This window comes from Pygocentrus nattereri, chromosome 21 (assembly GCF_015220715.1).
Source record: "Pygocentrus nattereri isolate fPygNat1 chromosome 21, fPygNat1.pri, whole genome shotgun sequence".
NCBI lineage: Eukaryota > Metazoa > Chordata > Actinopteri > Characiformes > Serrasalmidae > Pygocentrus > Pygocentrus nattereri.
The window spans coordinates 15,262,511-15,288,324 of record NC_051231.1 but is presented as its reverse complement, the minus strand read 5'-3'; the positions used below and the strand labels follow the sequence as shown (position 1 = coordinate 15,288,324).

Here is a 25,814-nt window from a genome sequence, read left to right as displayed (position 1 = left end):
TATTATTTTCTTTTCTAATTCTAATCATTTTGTCATTTTCAATAAGAAAAAATCATTAAAACACTTTTCCCTTTTACGTTCCATAGTTAAATCAGTACAAGATTGACATGTCACATGGTTAAACATTGGCCTCAGTTATTTTTACCAAAATTATTTACATTTGAAGGATCACTTGAATGTCTTTATGTTTGTGTGATTGGTCAGGATGCTCACAATGCATAATAAACACTTAGGGATTGGCTATAGGCTCAATAGCATATTGCAGCTTGTGATATTAATAATAATTAAGGATTGATATACTGTGCTTCCCTGAGCATTTACAGTGCTTCACTGAAAAGTAAAGCTGTGCAGATCCAGAGCCTGAATGAATCTAAGCTCAGCTTTAAAAAGGCTGATTGGATTGGAAGCCTCTCTGAATGTTCTCACTCTCAGTAACGATAAAGAAGATGAGACGTCTCACTTTTCTAGCAGATCTGTCACACTTCTTTTCCGTTCTCCTGCTCTCTCTCTCTCCCTCCAGAGCTCTCAGCTTGCTCATCTGCAGATTTTTCTCCAGCTCTTGGAGCATCTCCAGCTTCTGCCTCTCCTCCTGGCAAGCTCTCACATGCTCCTTCAAATTTTTCCACTCAGTCCTTTCTCTTTTCTCCTTCTGTCTCTCCATTTCCTGATGGAGACAGAGGGGAAAGAGAGAAAGACGAGAGAGAGAGGGAGAATATCCATCCATCCATCCATTATCTTCCGCTTCTCCGGGGTTCGGGTCGCGGGGGCAGCATCCTAAGCAATGAGGCCCAGACCTCCCTTTCCCCAGCCACTTCCACTAGCTCTCCAAGGGGGATTCCGAGGCGCTCCCAGGCCAGCTGGGCGATATAGTCACGCCAGCGTTTTCTTTGGTCTTCCCCGGGGTCTCCTCCCAGGTGGACTTGCCTGTGACACCTCCCGAGGGAGGCGTCCAGGAGGCATCCTAACTAGATGCCCGAACCACCTCAGCTGACTCCTCTCGATGTGAAGAAGCAGCGGCTCTACTCCGAGTCCCTCCCGGATGACCAAACTTCTCACCCTATCTCTAAGGGAGAGTCCAGACACCCTGTGGATGAAACTCATTTCGGCCGCTTGTATTCGCGATCTTATTCTTTCGGTCATTACCCAAAGCTCATGACCATTGGTGAGGGTGGGAACGTAGATTGACCGGTAAATCGAGAGCCTTGCCTTATGGCACAGCTCTTTCTTTACCACAACAGACCGGTATAGAGCCCGCATCACTGCTGACCCAGCACCAATCCGCCTGTCAATCTCCCGCTCCCTTGTACAAGAACAAGACCCCGAGATACTTGAACTCCTCCACTTGAGGCAAGAGCCTATCCCCGACCCAGAGAGGGCTCTCCACCCTTTTCCGCCTGAGGACCATGGTCTCGGATTTGGAGGTACTGATTCTCATCCCGGCTGCTTCACATTCGGCTGCAAACCGATCCAGCGAAAGCTGAAGTTCGCGGCCTGATGTCCCCAATAGGACCACATCATCTGCAAACAGCAGCGATGTGACCCTGAGGTCACCAAACCGGACACCCTCCATCCCCTGACTGCGCCTAGAAATTCTATCCATAAAAAGTATGAATAGAATCGGTGACAAAGGGCAGCCCTGACGGAGTCCAACTCTCAGTGGGAACGAGTCTGACTTACTGCCGGCCATGCGAACCAAACTCCTGCTTTATTTGTACAGGGCCTGAATGGCTCGTAGCAAAGAGCCATGTACCCCGTACTCCCGAAGTACCTCCCACAGAATACCCCGGGGAACACAGTCGAATGCCTTCTCCAGATCCACAAAGCACATGTGGACTGGTTGGGCAAACTCCCATGAACCCTCCAGAATCCTGGAGAGGGTGAAGAGTTGGTCCAGTGTTCCATGACCAGGACGGAACCCGCACTGCTCCTCCTGGATCCGAAGTTCAACTATAAGCCGGACTCTCTTCTCCAGTACCCCTGCATAGACCTTACCTGGGAGGCTAAGGAGTGTGATTCCCCTGTAGTTGGAACACACCCTCCGGTCCCCTTTTTTAAAAAGAGGCACCACCACCCCAGTCTGCCAATCCAGTGGCACTGCCCCTGATGTCCATGCAATGTTGAAAAGGCATGTCAGTCAAGACAGCCTCACAACATCCAGAGCCTTGAGGAACTCAGGGCGGATCTCATCCACCCGTGCCACCAAGGAGCTTCTTAACTACCTTAGCGACTTCGGCCTCAGTAATGGACAAGCCTATTCCCATGTCCCCAGACTCTCCCTCCTCACCGGAGAACGTGTCGGTGGGATTGAGAAGGTCCTAAACGTATTCCTTCCACCGCCCAATGATGTCTTCAGTCGAAGTCAGCAGCACACCATCTCCACTATATACAGTGCTAGTGGCACACTGCTTTCCCCTTCTGAGTTGCCTGACAGTTTGCCAGAATCTTTTCGGAGCCGACTTAAAGTCACTTTCCAAGGCCTCACCAAACTCCTCCCATACATGGGTTTTTGCCTTGGCGAAGACTGAAGCCGCAGATCGCTTGGCCTGTTGATACCTGCCAGCTGCCTCTGGTGTCCCACAGGCCAACCATGCCCGGTAGGACTCCTTCTTCAGCTTGACAGCATCTCTCACCTGGGGTGTCCACCACCGGGTTCGAGGATTACCGCCCCGACAGGCACCAACTACCTTACGGCCACAGCTACAGTCAGCCGCTTCAACAATGGAGGAACGGAACATGGTCCATTCTGAGTCAATGTCCCCCACCTCCCCCGATATCTGGTCAAAGTTCTGACGGAGGTGTGAGTTGAAGATCAATCTGATAGGTTCTTCTGCCAGACGTTCCCAGCAAACCCTCACTATACGTTTGGGGTTGCCTGGTCTGACTGGCATCTTCCCCCACCACCTGATCCAACTCACCACCAGGTGGTGATCAGTTGACAGCTCAGCTCCTCTCTTTACCCAAGTGTCCAAAACACATGGCCGCAAGTCCGATGACACGACTACAAAGTCAATCATTGAACTGCGGCCTAGGGTGTCCTGGTGCCATGTGCACTTATGGACATCCTTGTGTTCAAACATGGTGTTCATGATGGACAAACGTTGGTTTGCACAGAAGTCCAAAAACTGAACACCACTCGGGTTCAGATCAGAGAGGCCATTCCTCCCAATCACACCCCTCCAGGTCTCACTGTCATTGCCCACGTGAGCGTTGAAGTCCCCCAGTAGGACAATAGAGTCTCCAGGAGGAGCACTTTCAAGCACCATTTGCAAGGACTCTAAGAAGGCTGGGTACTCTGAACTGCTGTTCGGTGCATAAGCACAGACAGCAGTCAGGACCCGTTCCCCAACCCGAAGGCGTAGGGAAGCTACCCTCTCATCCACCGGAGAAAACCCCAACATACAGGCACCGAGTCGAGGGGCTATGAGAAAGCCCACACCTGCCCGTCGCCTCTCACCATGGGCAACTCCAGAAAAGAATAAAGTCCAGCCCCTCTCAAGGAGATTGGACCCAGAGCCCAAGCTGTGTGTTGAGGTGCGCCCAACTATATCTAGCCGGTATCTCTCAATCTCGCGCACCAACTCAGGCTCCTTCGCCGTCAGTGAGGTAACGTTCCAAGTTCCAAAAGCCAGTTTCAGCAACCGAGGATCAGAACGCCAAGGCCCACGCCTTCGGACACTGCCCGATCCACAAAGCACCGAACCCCTACTACTGCCCCTCCCATTGGTGGTGGGTCGATGGGAGGGGGCACTCATGTAACTCCTTCGGGCTGGGCCCGGCCGGGCACCATGAGTAAATGCCCGGCCACCAGACGCTCGCTGGCGAGCACCTCCCCCAGGCCTGGCTCCCGGGTTGGGCCCCAGTAACCCTGTTCCGGGCAGTGTACACAAATCCTGTTCTTGTCTTTTCATAGGGGTTATTATGGATCACACTTTTTCTGACCTCTCACCTAGGACCAGTTTGCCATGGGAGACCCTACCAGGAGCTTTTGCTCCAGACAACATAGCTCCTAGGATCATTCAAGCATGCAAACCCCTCCACCACGATAAGGTGGTGATCCATGGAGAGGAGAGAGGGAGAATAATGGAAAGAAAAAAAATGAGAGAGATAAGAGAAAGGGGGAGAAAAAGGAGAAGGAAAAAAAAGAGAACAAGAAAGAAACAAGACAGAGGGAAAGAGACAAAAAAGATAGAAAGAAAGGAAAAATAAAGTAAATGTATATGTGAGAGAGAGAGAGAGAGAGAGAGAGAGAGAGACAGAGAGATAAGAGAGAGAGCCATAAAAGAGAAAGAGACAGTGAGAGAGGGGATAGAGTAAGAGAATTAAAGAGTTAGAGAGAAAGAGAGAAGAGAGACAGAAAGAAAAAGAAAGAGATTGGGAGAGAGAATTAAAGAGTTAGAGAGAAAGAGAGAGGAGAGATAGAGAAAGACAGAGAGAGAGAGAGAATTAAAGAGTTAGAAAGAGAGAGGACAGAAAGAAAAAGAGAGAATGAAAAAAGAGAGAGAGACAAAGAAAGGGAGAGAGATAAGAGAAAGGGGGAGAAAAAGGAGAAGGAAAAAATAAAAGAGAACAAGAAAGAAACAAGACAGAGGGAAAGAGAAAAAGGTAGAGAGAAAAGAGAGACAAAAAGACAGAGAGAAAGGAAATATAAAATGAATGTATGTGAGAGGGAGAGAGAGAGAGAGAGAGAGAGAGAAAGAGAGAGAGAGAGAGAGAGAAAGAGAGAGAAAGAGAGAGAGAGAGAGAGAGAGACACTTTAACTGCGCTTCACTTCATACCGATAGTGAATCAGATCCGCACGACTCCGATGGAGCAGAAATCTAAACTGTAAACTGTTTTAAATACTTTTGAAAATGTGTGAAAATGTTCTTCATACTTTGAACTCATTCAGGAATGTCTCCCAGGGAAATGCACGCGCACCTGAGACTGAGCCAAGTGTGGGGAATGATTCACTCTGCTCGTTTCTGTTCCTATGATTTGGTTTGAGCATCAGTCCGAACTGCTGCTGGTTCTGTTCTGCTGCTCTCCTTCCTAAATGAGATTCTGTTCCAAACACATACTCTTTATCACATCACAATCTGCCTGTCTCCATGGAGACCTGGACGGCTCTCTTTATGGCATAACTGCACCCACACTCAGAGGCCCAGCCTACATTAGTACACCTGCTGTCTAAAACTTTCTTCTTTAATTTACATAATTTATGTATTTGAATTGCAGACTTTGCTTCAGATAAACAGCAGGACATGGAATATTATTTATATAATATTTATTTATATATATATATATATATAAAATTTATATAATAAATAAATAAATAAATAATAAAAGTACAAAACAGAAGGAATTAGTAGAGACTTACTGTAATTTCTGAATCTACAGTTTGAATGTTTTTGCATTACCTTCTCATACATCATTTCATATTCATACATTTTCATCAATTTAGCAGTTACATAAGCCTGAAAGCAGTAAGGGGGTGTTGAAGCCCCCTCAGCTCATCCTCTTCCTGTGCTGTTTGTGAATTTTTGTCAGTTTTACTTAAATATAAAATTTACACAGCTTCCAGTTCTTCCTGACAAAGATATAGTTCAGAAAAAATGTTCATAAAATTCCAGTCAATATTTCCGCTTTATATTCACACACTTTAATGACTTTTGTCTTTGTACTTATTAATATGAACAAAAAGTATGTATTCATAAGCATAAACAGAAATCTGTTTAAAAATGAAACTAATCTGGCAAAAAGTGTTCAGACACCACATGTTAAGATAATCAGTGCTTTGTTGTAAAGCTGCTGTTGGTGATTCCAGTGTTGGGGTGCCTACAGTAAGAAATACTGAGCTTCTGGTGCAGTTCTGGCCCGTTTCTTTTGGTAAAGTGTCTTCAGCTCCTCAAGGTTGTGAGAGTCCCAGATGAGCTCAGCCGTCAGCACCTTCACCTTCTTTAAAAATCAGTCTAGAGATCTTCTGGCTGTGTGTTTGGAATCGCTGTCCTGTTGAAACATCAGATTGAGCTTCTTGGCTGATGAGATTAAATTCTCCTGTAATATCTCCCGCTACATTCATGTTTTCTTCGATAGTGTATGATGCTGCAGTTCTGTTTAGAGAGAAGCAGCTCCAGGTTGTGATGCTCCCACCACCATGCTTCACTGTGGGGGTTCTCAGGACCTGGCGCTCTGCCCTTCCGTCTCCAAATATGACAAGCAGAATTAGCAAAGTTCTATTTCTGTTTCATCTGATGAGACAGCATTGTTCTAAAACCTTTCACTCATTTATAATGACTGCTGGCTCCTCTCTTACCTTCATTATCATCAGTCTGAGAGAATTTGTGCATGATGCACCCACCCATTAATGTTCATAAAATTTCCACTTGCATATTGCCTGAACCAATTGTACTGACAGGGATGTTTATGGTGTTTCTTGGGGCTTTGTAACTTTTTTCATTGAAGTTTAATTTAATGGGGAATTACACCCAAATGCAGTCCTTGAGATGTAAACAGAGAGATTCCGAGTGGTTTGCTGTGAATTGGTTAAGATTTCTTTACCGTGGTGGTGATAGAAACCAGGCATCATCATAACAACACAAATATAGACATTTTATTTACTATCCAAAACCATCAGTAAACCCATACGTGTCTTTTGAGTTTTATATGGAATGTTCATGATGGGAAAATTGTGGAAAATCTGAAATAATAAGTTTTCTTTGGAGACTATTTAGCTTCACAGCGCCCTACACCATGAATGGATCTGAACATTCTCTATCATAAAATAGGGTCTCAGACATCAGGCAGTGTATTCATAACCATTTCATGTAATAACTTTCTGTGAGGGAGCTGTTTGATGTGGACATTTGGTTCCTATCACGACCACTATGAACAATGCTCACCCTGTAAGACAGATGATTCCACTCCAAACCACGTTGAACAACTCTGTTTACATTTCAACCATTTAATTATGCACTAATTAATTAATTAGTTCCTCTTAAATGTTCTCTCTGAAAACTTCAGGACACTCCATCTCCTTCGCCGTGATTGCTACCCAGAACTTCTCAACCAATAGCAGCATCTTTTATAATGACACCAGAAGCAATTTATACAAGAGCATTTTGTACAATCTTTAAAAAGATGTTTCTTCAAAGGTTCTTTAGTAAAGATAATGGTTCTGCATAGAACCATGATCTCTCAATGGTTCTTCAGACTGATAGAGAATGTGTTGTTCAGTTGGGCATGAAAGAGGATTCTTTTACGAGATTGACATTGTGACAATAGCAGAACCCTTTTTGTGTTCCATACAGAATCACATACAGCATATTCTAATTCATTTAAGCAAATGGTTCTTTGAGTGTTCAAAGTAAAAACCCTTGAAGAACCACAATTTTAAGAGTGTATATATTTGAATGTATTTACATATTATAATACAGTGTCTGAATATTCATTTCATATCATATCAGTTTATTTTTAAAAAACTTATCAGTGTTTTTGCTTATGAGTTTATTTTTTCTCTTCATATTTATAACTTCAAAGTCAAAAAAGGTGTGTGTGAATTTGTAGTGAATAAATGCGCTGGAAGTTCATTAAACAACAAAAAAGTGTCTGAATTTGTTTCCTTTCTGTATGGTTTTATGCTCTCAAAAAACAAAAACAGACTAGTTGTGTAAAATGTGCACTAAAAAAGTAACACATTGAATTTACCTGATGCAGTAAAATATATATCATTATATTATTTATGTTATATATATATATCAGCACAGTGTGGTCTGTCAGTTAATCAATTTCACAGTAAACCTGCTGATGTATGTTTTGTGGAAATGATGCACATTCAAATGTAATGCGTCACTTTTTTTCAATGTAACAAACAGATGAGTTCATAATAGTTTCTGTTTTGAGAGTGATTTCAAAACAAGCCATGCTTCTTCTTGACGTTCCACTGTTTCCACTGTGGCAGACTGAAGAACTCATCTTTGGACATTCCAAACACGGCAAGGAAGTCTGCATCTGAGAGATGTTTCTGTGAAGGACACAGACATGAAGAAGCTGATCGGACTGAACACCAAACATTTAACAAAAGGAAACATACACAGTTAATAAAGATGGTTCCTCAAGGGTTCTTTAGTAAAGAAAGTGTATATAACCATAAACACCCAATGTAACGCGGAGCGTTGAGGCGGACGCATGTGCGGAGGTAAGCGACTTTTATTAAGGGCAAATCCAGGGTCGTGGTCAAAACGGTCCAGGGTCAAAGAGCCAATACGGACAGATCGGGGTTCAGACATGACAAACTATAGGCAGATTCAAACAGGGCAAGGACAACAAATCATGCATAGAACCATATTGTTTTCAAAATTACTGTAAAAATAATTTATAGTGCATAAATATAGACAGAACACTATAAATATAATGACTCTAATACAATAACGTTATTGATAAATGATTACTGATATCTGATATGAGATTATCTGATAGTATCTAATGTTGCACAGAGCGCTATTTGTTCATGCTGTTTATTTACATGCACATTTTCATGCACACTGACGCATCACACTCTTTCATTGTTCTTTAAGTAAACTGAAGTCAGAGTTAAACCTGAATTATACTCCTGAAATATGACATACAGTTATTATATAATGAGCTTAAGTAAAATGTAATACAGGGAATATTATATCTTCCCTGAAGAATATTTCTGTAAATAATTACTTTTATAAATTAGATGTGCAAGCGTGAGAAACTTTATATAAAGGTTCCACACCAATTAATTTATTATTAACGGTCACGATTGGCCCCTCCCAGTCCTGTCCACGTGTTCATGCTTGGTTTAGCCCATGTGCGTTTTGTTTTGGTTTAGCCCCCTCGTTTCAAGACTCCACCCCTGATTGTCTCCACCTGTTTTCCACCTGTGCCTCGTTTTTCCCTGTGTATTTAAGCCCTGCGTTTTCCCTTTGTGTTTGCTGGTCTTTGTTGCTTGAATCTTTGTTTGCTTTGGTTGCTGTATGTATGACATTGGAACATTGCTGTGAGGAGGATTCAACAACAACAACAACAACAATAATAATTATAATTATTATTATTATTACTGTTGTTGTTGTTATTATTACCAGTAGTAGTAGTAGCTACACTTCTGTAGCACATTTACATGTGGCTGTATTTTTTTATGTGTCTTATTAAAAACTGCATATAGAAATATTTTTAAAATAGACATATTAAAATATCATAGATCTGTCATTAATAATCTATGCTATTATGAAATTCTGCCACTTTACTTGGAATGTACAAATATATGTTATGATACATTATAAATGACTATAAGAATATTACCATTGTAATATTCAGGAAAAGTATCATTTATTAGTGGTTATAAGTCATTAAAGCATGGGTCTGTGTGTGTTTATGACCAGGCAGCTTTGTTAGTCATAATGGACTATGCAAGTTCCTTTGGTATTGATGTATAACATATGAACACAGCTTATAATGCATTATGATAGCAATTCAAAATTCATAATAAACATGGCTATAACATGATATGCATTTTCATAAATATTTATAGCCATGTGAATGCATTATAATGTGTTATGAATGTGTTCATAGATTCATATAGACATGACATTCATAGAAAGTGTTATGAAAAAAATGAATTAAGGGCTCTTCATTTTGTTGCTATATGGCAACAGAATGCCACAGTGGAATTGCAAAGACGCATACCATGGGAGTAAACAGAACCCTGTCATAGATGAAGGATACAGCCACAGTCATCATACAGTCATAAAGGAAAATGTGAAAATGATCATGTCCAATAGTAATGTTTTCATGCACACCTGTCATGTGCATTACTTGCAGTAAATAGATTATTATGTACATAACTCTATTTTAACACTACATCAAAACAGCAACAATAAATTAAGACTTTATAGAGCTTTTAGAGCTTTTAAGGGGGACTTTTAACATATTCTGTGCATCTCACCTCCCTCTCTTTAGGGTTAACACCTCCTGGCAGTTCATCTGCAGTTTGGTTAATCAGCTTCTCAGGAGGATGAAGCTCATAAGTCTTGTTCTCCGCATTTGATTGCTTGGCATTCATCTCCTGTAACGTAATTAGACACAATTAAGACCGGAAGACTTTTTGCATAAAGACTGCTGTCTGGAATTTTAATGAAAAAATATCATACCGGTGTGACTTTTGCCAAGGAGGTAACTTCTCCCAGCTCCTCCTTCAGCTGCTCGTAGGTCTTTCCACTCTGGTAGAGGACATAAGCGCAAAAAGCACATAAAAGCATCTTATGTAATTTATTCACATTAATTTATAATATTAATTATTATTTATATGAGATCACTGTTATCATTTATAACATTACTCCAACCACTTCAAAACATTTTATTTATTTCAAAAACATTTTATTAAGTGAAATCTGTAGTGGCAGATCATTTTACAATCTTCACTTTGTAAAAAGTTATTTCCCATTTCAGCAGCTATAACATTCCTACAGTAATCCCATAATTCCAAATGTTCTATATAATTTCTACTTTTAAGACGATTCGACTTCTTAGAAAACATCTGTGGAGGCAGATTTTGTGCTATTCAGAAAGAAATCTTCTTTAATAAGAGTAGTATGAAACGTACGCTCCATTTGGTGGGGTCCCATGCGGTGAACCATCCAGTGAATGTTGGGGGCTCGAAGCCCTGTTTTACCAGCAGGATGGGTGTGTCGCAGTCACGTGCTCCAGGGTGGGTCCGCAGGTATTCTTGACATGTGACCACAGATTCCTGACGCTCCACTTCATTTGCCTGATTTCCGATCCAGAGGAATATCTAAAAGAGGCCACAGTGACAATGAATGGAGCATCAAAGCTTTCTGGTTTGCATAAATTTTGCATGCAAACAATTTTTGAAATCTTTTGGAATGGCACCAAGCATGTTATCGTAAATGCTAATTGTCAATTATTCTTTGATATTACAAGCACAGTACACAGTAACATCATTTAGAAAAAAACTGCAGTTTACATGTTATTCACTCCAGTTGAGCTGCACTGACCAGGAGTGTTAAATACCCCCAAACTGCATCATAATTAACTCATTCAGAGTGACAAAGCTGCACTTCTGCAATTTTCAACTGAATTGCTCAGAAATGGCAGAAGCCTGAAACAAAACTCATATTTTTATTGTAGTAGAGATGTGTAGGTTCCTTGAATAATCTAATTATAAATGATGCTCAAATATTTTAGAATCATTTAATGATAAACCAAAAATGTCTGCTGCTGTGACAGACTGTAGAAAATGTTATAAAAACCACATTGAACTACACAGAACACAGTTGTGTACAGTTTTAGTCAAGTGAATTTACATTTGTCCTTTCTGTAGTGGACGGTGTTCTGAAAGACCAGCATAGAATGTCCTGTTCATCAGATTATTTGTTGGGACTTTACAAACAATGAAATGTGTTACTTTAATTAATTATATACATATAGTCTGTGGCTGTAGGAAACAGACCTGATCCCATGTGTCCAAAAGCATTACATCATCCTCGCTGAGGTCATCCTGATTGAACTGGGTCACCTCTGTGACGATGAACCGGCCCGTTTTATTGGAGCACTCGAAAAGGCGCGGCTGATAGTCCAGAGTGACCTGCTGTAACCTTTGTAGGAAGCAGACACAGACTGATTCATTACACCAACTGAAGAAATTAAAGTACCTCTGAATGATGTAAAGTCAAAACTTTACCAAATGTTTCAGTAGTGAATGTTTCGGTAGTGACTGTTTTGGACCGTTTCATTTTTAACTCAAAAACGCAGGCAGTACATGACTAGCAAACACAGCTCTGAACAGCTGTACACACATAAAATCATCATATTTTACATTACAACACAATAAAGCTGAAAATTTGTGCTTGGGAAGTGACCGTTCTTAATGTTCCACACTGATTTTATTTGGGACTCATTTACTTCAAAACAAGGGGATCTAACTGCTCACCATGTGGCTAAGAGGGACAGGGATGCAGCCTCACTTCCTGCTCTAAAATGCTGGGGTGTGTCTAAAATAAGTCTCTGTCTACAGACCAAAACTCTCTGTTTCAATAGTGACATAACATGGTTGTTCATGGGTTCTTAGTAAAGGAAATGGGTTCATGGGTTCTTAGTAAAGGAAATGTTTCTTTGCATCATGAAATGGTTCTTCAGATTGATGGAGAATTTGTTGTATATGGTCCTATATAGCACCAAAAAGGGTTCTTCTATTCCTACAAGCTTGACATAATTTGGAGCTATATAGAACATTGTTTAAAAAGGTTCTATATAGAACCATATTCAATATTATTGCATTACAATTCTTTTTAATTATGTAAATTAAGGGCGTTGTGCTATAAAACTTAAAGTACAGAATAAAATAGGCACTTCCTTTTTTCTTTTTTAATGTTTTTTGTGTATTTTGTCTTTGCTTCAGTTTCAGTTAATTTACTTTTGTCTTTTATTAATAAGAGTTTTACATTGTATTTATGTCCTTCCAAAACAGTACTGACAGATGAAACATTATTATAAATATAGACATTATAAATTATGTTAAAACGGATTTATGTAAGATTTACTTTTTGTCATTCGCATATGGAGCCTTTCCACCTAGAAGACTCCAGAATTCCATGGGTTCCTGACCCTCTGCCATGATCTCCGCAGAGAAGGAGTCCTTACCAAGAACAGCGCTGACCTCTTTAGCCATGGCCCTCTCATCTCCACTTGAACCCTGAATACAGAGGTGAGACACAGCTGGATGTGCATTACTGCCAAAAAACCTGAAGACCCCATTATGTAGGCCCTTTAATATTAAACATTCAAACTTTCATGGAAACTAGGCCTGTTTTGGCCTTACCATTTTTGTGATGTCACAAAAACATTGCACATTTGGCACATTTTCATATATCTGCAGGCATTCATGCTGAAGTTATAAGAAGTGTTTCATCCTGGATTGCTCAACCAACCAGAACAAAGTTCATTTACATCTTGTGCTCCAATTAGTCTTATAATAATGTCAGGTCCCCGCGACCCTGACGGAGAAGCGGCTTAGAAAATGGATGGATGGATGGATAATGTCAGGTTCTAAATCACATCTTAAATGTTGAGTTTAACTACTTACAGAATGAAATTAGCAGAAATATTACTAGTTATTAATATTTCTCAAAAACAAATTAATTTATTTTGACAGATTTTATCTTTGAAATGTAATCTTTTAGTCATTATTCAAAATTCTGCAAAATGTAGGTTTATGTAGTATTATTATGTAACATTTCTATGACGTTAATTTCAGGTATGCAGTATTTGTATCTCCATTGTATGTTTTCTTAAAGGCACAGGAACAGAAACAGGCTCTTTAATTCTAACACTGGTCTCGCAAAAATGAATCATGTCTGTTTTTGGTCTGTTTTTGCGGCAGGGCAGCATGGTGGCGTGGTGGGTAGCGATTCTCCGGGTTCAATTCCCCAGCCAGGTGACCAGGGTCCTTCCTGTGTGGAGTTTGCATGTTCTCCCCATGTCTGAGTGGGTTTCCTCCGGGTTCTCTAGTTTCCGCCCACAGTCCAAAGACATGCAGTCAGGCCAATTGGACATGCTACATTGCCCTTAGGTTTGAATGTGTATGTCTGTCTGTCTGCCCTGCGATGGACTGGCAACCTGTCCAGGGTATATCCTGCCTTCCGCCGATGACCGCAGGGATAGGGTCCAGCACCCCCCCGGGACCCTGAGGAAGAAGTGGCTTAAAAAGTGTGTGTGTGTGTGTGTGTGTTTCTGTGGCAGCTCACCTTGCCGTACCACAGGTAGATGGCACCCTGGCTCTTCAACAGGAATACATCATTGGAGTTGAGTGAAGCCGCCAGAGCTGGAACCTCGATAGCTTTAGTGTTAGATGAGTCTGAGCCGCTGACCTGAAAGAGACGGACGGGTGGTTCTGGGTCCGAGCCCCCTTTTCTAGACGTACCACCCTGAAATGAAAGCATGTACATGGAAGATCAACAAGATTGACAAAAAAATTATTGCTTAGCAAACAAATATATTATCTTCAGCAGGTGCAGAGACACTAATTTATATCATAATGACATGACTAAAAAGGAGCATGTTGTTTCATTTCTTATTAAACAAAGTGCCTTTACAGTTTTTCAGTGCATTTGAGAATTTCTAGAACGTCCACAAATACAGCAGAGTAATGATTACCTCAAAAACAACCAGCCTGCCCTTGAACATGGCCATGAAATGACGTGGTTCTTTGCCCATTGTGACCCTCACTTGAACAGGCTGCCCACTATACTGCTGGTCAAGATGCACTGCCTGAAATGCACACGCTGCCAGCTCGTCCTGAGAGGCATGACGACCCTAAGCAGAAACATTTTGGTTCTCATTATGCACAAGAAGCAAACAGTTCTACTTCATAAATATCAGCTGCATATACTGCAAAAAATGACATCTTAGCGAATGTAAGCATCATAAAATCTGGTCAATATATCGGATGTTTCTCATTATGAGGTTGTTATAAAAATATTGTATGATTATTTAACTAATTTCTACTCCTTTTAGTGGTTTTAAGTCATTTTATCTGGCATAGGTCTTCCACTGGCAGATCATTTTACTTGTCAAGTAACTTTTACTTTCAAGAAATAATGCTTATCATCACTTTCTAAAAAATAACATGTATGTCCATTGTTGTCGGTTTTTATTGTTCTACATCATTTGAATTTGGCAGTTCTCCTTTGTATTATCTGAAAATTTCATGATTAATCAACTAAAAAAAATGCTCCAAAATCACTTGGTGTTAAATCTCTTTACATTAATTTACATTAAGACATAAAAGCTACCATTTTGAAGATAGTAAGTAAAACTTTATTTATATAGCACTTTTCCAGAGTGACTCACAAAGTGCTTTACAAAATATTTACAAATAAAATAAGAACAGTTAAGATCATTATGATCATATGCTCAAATAATTAATCCACACAGTTTAAATACTCAAATGCACACCGACTTATAAAGCACATTGATCAAAAGCTGTTAAAAGCAAGAAAATAAAAATAAGTCTTTAAACGTTTTTTAAAAACATCACCTGAATCAGAGAGTCTGACATCAGTAGGAAGATTATTCCACATTTTTGGGGCATAAACTGCAAAAGCCCGGTCCCCCTTTGATTTTAAGTTAGTACGTGGAACAGTTAATAACCCCTGATTTGAAGACCTTAAAGTTCTCGCACTATGAAGAGGACATAAGAGCTCAGTAATGTATGCTGGAGCCTCGTTGTGAACAGCCTGATAAGTAAGCATTCAAAATTTAAAAACAATTCTGTAGCTTACAGGCAACCAGGGTAGAGAAGCCAATACTGGTGTAATATGTTCCCTACGCTATGTCCTAGTGAGAAGACGAGCAGCTGCATTTTGAACAAGCTGTAGACAAGCCACCTCTCTCATTGCAGTAGTCCAACCGGGTGGAGACAAAAGCATGAATAATTCTTTCAATGTCAGAAAAGGGCAGGAAACTTCTAACTTTTCTAATATTTCTAAGTTGAAAAAAGCAGGACTGAAGAAGCTTTTGATGTGTAAGGAGAAACTGAGGTGGGAGTCAAAAGGTCACTCCGAGATTTCTCACAAAGGGCTTTACCTTTAAACCAACACAATCAATAGCTAACACCTTTTTGGACATTTCCTCAGAGCCCACAATTAAAACCTCTGTCTTTTCATCATTTAGTTTAAGAAAATTTTGAGACATCCAGGTTTTAATAGCTGTTTAATAGTTGGTAAGATTAGCCAATATACCAGTGTCATTTCGTTTGACAGATAGATATATCTGTGTATCATCAGCATAAAAATTAGAAGAAACATTAAATCTTTGAACAAGATCACCTAAAGGGATCATATATAAAGAAAATAAAAGTGGACCCAAGATAGACCCTTGAGGCACCCCACTGCTGAGAGATGCAGGGGCAGACATCCTGTCACCCACAGACACCAAAAATGACCTGTTTGATAAATAAGAATAAAATCATTTTAGTGCTGTCCCAGAAATTACAGCCCATTGTCTCAACCTTTCCAATAAAATACTATGATCAATGGTATCAAAAGCTGTGCTAATGTACAAGAGAATTAAATGTGATACCTCACCAGCATCAGCATGCATTAAAAGATCATTTAAGACTCTCAGAAGAGCCGTCTCAGTGCTATGTTTCCAGATTGAAATTTTTCCAGAATGGCATTGTCTTTATTGTCTTTTCCAAAATCTTGGAAATAAAAGCCAGTTTAGAGATAGGCCTAAAATTATTACAATTTGAGAAGTGGTACAACACAAGCTTGTTTAAAAAAGTCAGGAAAACAACCTGAAGTAAGAGATGCATTTGTAATACACAATAAGCAAGGAGTAACAGACAGCAAGACCTTTTTCAAAAAATTTGAATGCATAACATCAAAAGGGGAAGAGGAAGGAGGCAAGCCTTGCACAACAGGGACTAAATCCTCCAGAGAAATAGGTTCAAATTGATCAAAAAGAACCATATTACAAGGAGGAAGAGAAACCATTGAACTACTGGATGGCAAAACAGTACTAGCTCTTAAGTCACTAATCCTATCTATAAAAAAATGTAGAAACTTTCCAACTAGCTACGATTTCCTCATTTAACCATGGGGAAGGATTTATCATAGATTTAACTCTGGTTCCAATAGGCGCAATCTCATCTAACACAGTATTGCATAAATCATTAAAACTACTGACCAAGTCATTCACCTGATTACAAGCAGTCATAGAATGATATACCTTAGAAAAAAGACTGGTAAAAGTATGCACAGAATCATTTTTTAGAAAACGTGAGCAAATAGTACGTTTAGATTTTGTGACAGGAGCCTGGTACTCGGCATCAAACAGAATACTGCTGTGATCTGACACTATAGAGTGTTCCACATGAACAGAGTGGACAGCCAGACCCAAAGTAAAAACCAAATCTAACGTATGCCCTTTAACATGGGTAGGGCCAACAACATGCTGGCAAAAATTAAAAGATTCTGTGATGCTTATTAAATGAGAAGCAAGTACATTTGCATCATTGTCTACATGTACATTAAAATCACCAACAATTAAAACTCGATCAAAATTAAGAACAACCTCTGACAATAAGTCAGCTAACTCGTTTAAAGATGCCCTGTTTGGTTTAGGAGGGCGGTAAACAATAATACACAATACTGGGTCTGCATGCATCATTTTAAATACCAGAATTTCAAAACTTGAAAACTGTCCAAACCTGAGCTGAGAACATTTTATACTATTTATATATACTACAGCAACACCGCCACCCTGACCACAGGTTCTTGGAGAGTTTAAATACTGATAATCCTCTGGACACAGTTCAACAAGCTGGTGATTTTCTCCTGCTTTGAGCCAGGTTTCAGTAAGGAATAAAAAATCTAGTCCTTGGGAAGATATAAAGTCATTTATAACAAATGTTTTATTAGATAAAGACCTTATATTTAGTAAGGCCAGTTTACAGAGTCTGTCTTCCTTTTTTTTTGGGAACGTGAAATGACACGAAGATTCGCAGGGTTTACGCCCCTACGTTTAATAGCGAGTTTCGCTGATTTAAAGTCTTTGGATTGTGTACATCTGTACGAGCCTGCCCAGCAACCTGGTGCTCCCCCAACCTAAGTCAACAATGTGAAGCCACACACACATCCCATGAGCGTGGTGCGATGTGATAGCGTTCAAGAAATAATATTTGAAGTAAAGTTATCTGCCATTGGAATGAGACTTTTACTAAAGAAAATGATTTAAAACCATGGAAAATGTGTAGAAATAAGTAAAAGAATTCTATAATATCTTTACCACATATCTAGCATTAAAAATATTAGACAGATTTCAGATGTTCCATATCATAAAAAACAACTTTTCCTCGATTTTTAATAATTGAAAATGTACATTTTAGGGCTAAATGGCTGTTAAAAAGTGCAGTGGCATCTGGTGGTGAGGTTGCAGATTGCACCCTACCCATCCCTTTCCAAGCGTGTAGTAGAACCTACGGTGGCCATCAGGTTTTCTGTCCCCGTCTGTCCTGATTTCATTTTGCTTCTTCATGTTTTCTTTAGTGGTGAGGATTCACCATCTCTGGCTTTTTCTTGTGTTAAATCACAAGTTTGATCCTCCATTTGTCAAAATTTGAGTTCTCAGACTTCTCACTACACAAAATGGTCAGCCAGCATCGGCAGCAACCACTGATTCACCTTTTTCTACGTCTTCCAACCAGAGCCTCAAGATGCTGCTTCAATGTAAAAGCATGAAAGGTGCCCTGTAGAGCCAGAGTTTGGATTGTTTATGTTGGAATACTGTAGAAACATGACAGCACAACTTGGTGGCCTCTGTTGAAGAGGACCTGCTCCCTATGTAGATAAGGAGGGCTCATTTTAAGGTAACGAAAACAAAATGATTCATAGTTACAGGTGATTATACACAAATGAACATGTGGTTTTATTTACTATATTCCATTTCTGATGATACATCACCCTAAATCTTATACACTACACCTTTAATATACATATATATATATATAACAACATAGTCACTCTCCAGTCCATATAGTCCCTGTGTTGTGCTTTTTCCAAATGTAGTTCTTATAATTTCAGTGTAAATGCTCAGGGCCACACTGCTGTAGGAGGAATATGTAGACATATGCAAAAATGTTTTTTTTGTGACATCATAGAAACAAATAAATTCAAATCTGACTGTTTTTGTAGCTTGGTTTCCATATATGGACTGGGCAGAGAATGGAATCATGTTTACATATTTTCTCAAAGTTTTATTTTAAAAGAAAAGCATAGAAATTTGTTTTAACTGTCTCTTAACTTAATATTTTAAGTTATGAGACTGTTGTAAGATTATTTAACCTATTTCTATACATTTTACTTAATTTACTTATTTTTACAAGTATACATTTTTTCTCATGTCTTATTCCATTGGCAGATCATTTTACATGAATGAAGATTCATTTTTTTTTTCAAATTAAGTAAAATTATCTCATACTTTCACTAGTTATATGACTGAAATAAGTAAAAATGTACTTATTAAAGTACATATTTATCTATTAAATATACTCTTCATAAATAAATTGTTTACAAATAGGTTAAAAATCTTATTTTAACAACAGTCTCATGATGAGAAATTAGATATATTGACTACACATGTTCACTTGAATTTTTGTAGTGTTTTTCCACAATGTGGGCCCTTTGATGATGAATCAATGCTGAGGCTGTTAATAAGCCAAAGAGTGCTGTACAAAGCTTCACCTGCCACATGTACAGGATGTAGTTCTTCTTGCCGTGGACCTCGTAGGTGTAGAGTACAAGGTAACAGTCGCCTCCATAGAAGTATCCATATGTTTTTGGGTCTACTGCAGCCAGCTCCAGATTTTCAATCCTCCACACCTCAAAATGAGAATAAAACCTCAGTAAGAAACAGTCATCATCTTTACTCAGTTTTATTTATGATGCTTTCTTTTTATTTTCCATCGTTCCTCCGATCCCTCCTGCCCGCACTGATGTTCCTTACCTGCACCTGCCCACTGCCATCGTCCACCATGCGCTCCTGAGCCGCAACTTCTGGCATCACGTGCATTGTACTGGCATCAAACTTCTCCTGAGAGACTTTAGCTGATTCCCAGATTCATAAATCAGCAGATTATAAATCATTAATCTGCCGCAATGTACTGTATACGTCCTTTATAGCACATTAACACTTTCAATCAATCAGTCAATGTGATGAATTATATAACACATTCTCCATCAATCTGAAGAACCAATTCACCATGCAGGGAACCAATTAATCATGCAAATGGTTCTTTGAATGTTCATGGTTCTGTTTAGAACCATTTTCTTTACAAAAGAACCCTTAAAGAACCATCCTTTTTGAAAGTGTCAGCTCCTAAAATTCATAGCAAACACAGTGAATTTAAAAACGTTATGTTATTGTAAACTGTTATGTAAATTACTGTAAAATTAATGTATGTATTGTGTAATAATGTAAAGGTATTGTTCCAATTTAAAGGCTCTTCTTAGAACCGTTACATTTTTAAGAAGTTCTTCAAACTTCAAAAACTGCCACAAAGAGTTCTTTGAGTGACAACTGTAAACTATATAGGCCTCCCTAAAGAACCATGTTTGTAAAAGAGACAAGGGAATGTAAAGAATATTGTAACGTTCTGTACCAATTTATACAAATGTAAGTTTTATTCTCAACATTTTTATATTATGGGAAGGTTCATTAAACTTAAGGGGGTTCTTTAAAGGTTTTTCACATTCAAACATCTCATTTACAATAATTATTCTGAAAGAACCGTACATTGAACGTTTTTTAGGGAACCAAAGGAGAACCACTTTTGGTTCTCTAAAGATATAGGTATGAAAGAGAGATTAGGTTTTTTGTTTGTTTTAAAGCTTTCGATCTATGAGTACATATCACTTTGAGAGACATACCGATTTTGCCCACAGTGTGGGTGCGACCCAGTCCTACTGTCTGATCTCTGACTGTCCAGCTCTGGAACATCTGTTTAAAAAGTGCCGACTCTGCGCCGTCATTCACAGCTTCCACGTTAGTGGTGTGAGGATAACTCTTCAGTTTAATGAACTCCTGCAGCACCAAGACAGTGTTACAGAACTTTCACAACAACACAGACTCCAAACAGAGTCAACAAAACATACCTGCTGCTGTGATAGGCAGCCATACTGATAATGTCATAAACTGTGACTGTGTATCACTGTCATAATTTTAGATTAATGTTAAAGTTGTTATGGCCTTCATTTCAATTACCTGAAAAGAAATAAAGCAAAGACTTTCTGGCAACACTACAGCACTGTACAAAATCATTGAGGCTTTCAAAACACACTAATCAATCTACACCCACACTGATATACTAATCAGTCTACACCCACACTGATATACTAATCAGTCTACACCCACACTATCATATTAATCAATCTATACCCACACTAATAAAGTCATTTATCTACACTTGTATAATACACAAATCAATTTTTACCCACACTAAAACAATAATCAGTCTACACGCACACTAATACAAAAATCAGTCTATACCCACACAGAAGCAATAATCAGTCTACATGCACACTAATATACTAATCAATCTACACCCACACTAACACACTAAACAATCTACACCCACACTGATATACTAATCAGTCTACACCCACACTGATACACTAATCAGTCTACACCCACACTAATATACTAATCAACCAACACCCACACTAACATACTAATCAATCTACACTCACACTATCATATTAATCAATCTATACCCACACTAATAGTCATTTATCTACACCCACACTAATACACAAATCAGTTTTCACCCACACTAAAACAATAATCAGTCTACATGCACACTAATACACAAATCAGTCTACACCCACACTAAAACAATAACCAGTCTACACGCACACTAATATACTAATCAGTCTATACCCACACAGAAGCAATAATCAGTCTACATGCACACTAATATACTAATCAATCTACACCCACACTGATATACTAATCAGTCTACACTCACACTATCATATTAATCAATCTATACCCACACTAATAGTCATTTATCTACACCCACACTAATACACAAATCAGTCTACACCCACACTAAAACAATAATCAGTCTACATGCACACTAATACAAAAATCAGTCTATACCCACACTAACACACTAATCAATCTACACCCACACTGATATACTAATCAGTCTACACTCACGCTAAAACAATAATCAGTCTACATGCACACTAATACACAAATCAGTCTACATCCACACTGAAGCAATAATCAGTCTACACGCACACTAATATACTAATCAATCTACACCCACACTAATATAGTAATGTACACCCATGCTAACATACTAATCAATCTACACCCACACTGATATGCTAATCAATCTACACCCATACTTATATACTACATAATCTACACCCACACTTATATACTAAAATGAATATGAAAGTACATTCCTACATCTGTATGTCAGTGTGTTTATAGGGAATCTGTTATGTTCACTTTCAATGTTTATAATTTTTTTTCCTGTTGACTAGAATATATTTAGAGCTACAATTGATCCAAAAGCACATTATTTTTCTCATACTGTTTATCTCTATTCACCCTCTGTCGGAAACGCTCTGTTAGTGCTCCTGCAGTTTTAAGCCCTGCCTCCTGATGAGCCCAGACTGCTTGGATTGGCCAGCTCGCCCAATGTGCTCTGATTGCTCAGCTTGTCCACTCTGTTCCAATTGGTTGCCCTTCTACTCCGCTGTGGCTGTTCTTACCGTAACATTGTTTCTGCCCTAAAAATTTAGGCAAGATTCCAATCCTGAAAATTCTGAAAAAAGAGGGTTCTTTAGTAAATAAAATTGTTCTATTTAGAACCATGAACACTCAAAGAATCATTTGCATTATCAAAGGGTTCTTTGCATTAGGACAGTGTTCTTCACACTTATGGAGAATGTGCCTCACATGACTCTATATGGATATATAGAACTTTTTTGAAAACAGGTCTGTATAGCATTAAAAATTATTCTTCTATTGTCACAATTCAGGCTTGTAAGAACAGAAGAATGCTTTTTGGTGCTATATGGAACCATCTATAGCACATTACATTACATTAATCTGAAGAAACTTTTTTCATGATGCGAAGAACCCTTTGATCATGCAAAGCTATATAGAACCATTTTCTTTTCTAAAAAAACCCTCGAAAACCATCTTTTTTAAGAGTGCAGAACAAGCTAGTACAGCTGATCCATCTTTGCGAGCTGGGCTGGAGCAGGACGTTTCAGAGTGGTCAGTTTTTGTAGCCCTATAACTCTCTGTATGAGGGCATGCCAAGCTCGTCGGTAGGTAAGGGCTGTATTACAAAATTCCTTCATCTTGTAACAAAGGAAAAGGGCTGGCATTTCAGGCAGCTGAGAAAAGTGGTTTCTGTGGGAGAGATGTGTTTTCTGTTCCCTCCCTCTGGAGGGAACGCAGAGCTTTGTGACATTGTGCCACAGTTGGTCCCCCTTAATTCAACTACCCTAAAAGTAAATTGAATTCTAGTTCTGATCCCAGAACCACTGATAATCACTGCTGTTCAATAGCTGTAGAGCACAATTATGGAAAAAGAGTAGTTCACCAGAGCTCTGGACATAGCCGCCTGCTTCTCAGCCTTGTTGGCTCTTTTTCCCTTCCACACAAATAGCTTCACTCCACCCTGGTCCAGGATGTAGCAGTCCTGAAACACAACCAGCAAATAAAGCAGTGTAGAGTTACAGCACTGAATTTACCCGAGGTTCCACTGCTGTAGACCACTAAAACATCACTATACATCAGAACAGTGCAAAAGAATAGAGAACCTTCCTCAACAGCAAAAGCTACAATCACATTACAAGTCTAATTGCTTAAATTCAACGTTTTGCTCAGATCTGATCTCTCTGACATGATGCATCACACTTGTTAAGGCAAGTGACTGTAATCTGTCATTAATGTGAACAAAAACTGGCACATCCTAATCAGTAACATCATGTGAATGAATCATGTGCGTCATGAGCAGTACATAAACTAATGAGCAGAATGAGCCTTCACCGCAAAGATAATCAACTCTAATCAGCTCTCAGCTTCATTTTAGAGTGAGATGAAGATGCAAAGGGTGACAAGCTGCTTTTCCATCATTCACTGGCTTTAAGATTCTGTTCACTGCTGCTGCGGCGTTAGTGCTGAATGATGGCAGACATGCAACGGAAACTAGCATGTGAGTTCAGATCTAAGCATTCTAATTAAGATTGCATAGCCACAACTTGGATATTTGTCTGATCTAGGACCACATACGAAAGGTTATGTTCACACATTAGATAAAAGTCGCCTCTTCTTCTTCATATGTGACACAGATGTCTGTGTGTCAGTGTGAACAACAGTAACACTGAATCTGACATGTTCAATTCTGATGTGAGATTCTTTCTCATGTGCTACTGAAATCTGGTATGTTTCTGTGCAAAAAATTTGAAGTGTGAAGATGAAACTGAATGCGGGTCAGTTTAGGAGCTGATCTGTTCAGGCTTATAACGCATGTAGGTCATATTTAAAAGATATTGCAGACATCCGAATATAATAATTAGGCTATGTTCACATTACCAGGCTGAAGTGGCACAAATCTGATTTTTTGCATTAATGTGACTCATGTCTGATGTATTTAGGCCTGTGTGGATACGCATATCCGTCCTTTTCAAATCCGATCTGAGTTACTTTCTTATGTGGTCCTAGATTGGATACGTATCTAATTTGTGGATATGTGATCTGAATGTGAACACTCAGATCAGAATTCATGTGCTTTTTTCCACTGCGTGTGTGCCTTGTTTCAGTGTTATCATGGCAGCAGCTCCAAACAGAAGTTAAAGCCTGTAAATGAAAAAGCATCACATCTTACCTTTTTTGCATTCGTCTCACTCTAATAATGAACAGCTGAGAGCTGATCAGAGTTAATTATCTTCACAGCAAAGGTTCGTTCTGCATGTTAGTTTATTTGCTGAAGATCCACGAGATTTATTCATGTGACGTTACTGAGTAGGATGTGCACATGCGGGTCATTTCAGAACACTGGTTTGTTCACATTAATGACAGATCTGTATCAGTTACCTAAACGAGTGTGAACCTGTCTGTCAGAGAGATTGGATTCGGATTTGAGCAAAAAATCGGATTTAAACAGTGAGGCCTGTAATGTGAACATAGCTTTAGATTTAATAAGAAAATCAGATAATTTTTTCCTGCTTTGTGAACATAGCCAAAGTGGCTCAGGTCTGATTTCATCACAGATCAAATTTGTGTGTCAACACAGCTCTGAAAACATCAGATGTGAGTCACATTAGAGCAAAATTAGATTTGACTTTACCATGGTATTGCGAATGTAACCTTTGTAACCTAATATGTGATCCTAGATCAGATACTTATCTGATTTGTGGTTATGCGACCTTAATGTGAACACTCAGAGCTGAATTCATGTGCAGTCGTGGGCTGGAGGTTTTGAAACCAGCCCTGTGACTGGAAGGTTGCCGGTCCGATCCCCTCGACTGACAGTCCATGACTGAAGTACCCTTGAGCAAGGCACTTAACCCCCAATTACTCCCCAGGCACTGTGCATAGGGGTGCCCACTGCTCTGGGCAAGTGTGCTTGCTGCCTGCCTCCAAGTGTGCGTGTTCATTAGTGTGCATGTATGTGGGTGTTTCACTGCATGGATGGGTTAAATGCAGAGGTCTAATTTCACAGTGTGCAAGCACAGTGACTTAATATCATTTTTCACAGAATGTGCACCATCTTTCAGCACCACACAGAAGGTAAAGTCTGCAAACAGTGTAAAAGCATGTCTCACCCTTTTTACCTTCATCTCACTCTAATGAACATTTGATAGCTGTTCAGAGTTAATTTTCTTGGCAGCGAAGGCTTGTTCTGCTTGTTAGTTTGTTTGTCAATGTGTCACAATTAGCTACTCCCATTCCTCCATGTGTCTCCCATCTGTCCCTCATCCTTGTAATTATTTAAGCCCTGTTTGCCTCTAGTTTTCATTGGTCTTTGTTTGATCATGCTGTTTATTTGATGTTTGATGTTCTGATTGTTTGTTGGTGTTGTGTAAAGTCGCTTATCTCAGCATATGTGTCCGCCTCTGATTTGAAAATATCAGATTTATGTCCACACAGCTCTGAATATATCAGACCTGAGTCACAAGGGCAAAAAATCTGATTTGTGCCACTTCAATCTGATAATGTAAACGCAGCCAAAATGCACGGTTTGTCTTTCTAACACTGAGTAGTAG

At 39.4% G+C, this 25,814-nt stretch overlaps 1 protein-coding gene across 1 annotated transcript in view; it reads right to left on the bottom strand.

The window, feature by feature from the left end:
* Positions 1–7,461: 7,461 nt before the first annotated feature.
* Positions 7,462–25,814, bottom strand: part of avil (advillin) — a 31,834-nt gene continuing 13,481 nt past the window's right edge. The window contains exons 9-20 of the mRNA XM_017692715.2: positions 23,147–23,245; positions 20,448–20,601; positions 19,525–19,625; positions 19,263–19,400; positions 14,173–14,331; positions 13,764–13,943; positions 12,561–12,712; positions 11,471–11,615; positions 10,604–10,792; positions 10,152–10,220; positions 9,947–10,066; positions 7,462–7,999 (exon numbers count right to left, since the gene is read on the bottom strand). Of these exons, the coding sequence (XP_017548204.1) occupies positions 7,886–7,999; positions 9,947–10,066; positions 10,152–10,220; positions 10,604–10,792; positions 11,471–11,615; positions 12,561–12,712; positions 13,764–13,943; positions 14,173–14,331; positions 19,263–19,400; positions 19,525–19,625; positions 20,448–20,601; positions 23,147–23,245 (1,620 nt within the window). The 3' untranslated portion in view covers positions 7,462–7,885. The remainder of the gene's footprint in view (positions 8,000–9,946; positions 10,067–10,151; positions 10,221–10,603; positions 10,793–11,470; positions 11,616–12,560; positions 12,713–13,763; positions 13,944–14,172; positions 14,332–19,262; positions 19,401–19,524; positions 19,626–20,447; positions 20,602–23,146; positions 23,246–25,814) is intronic.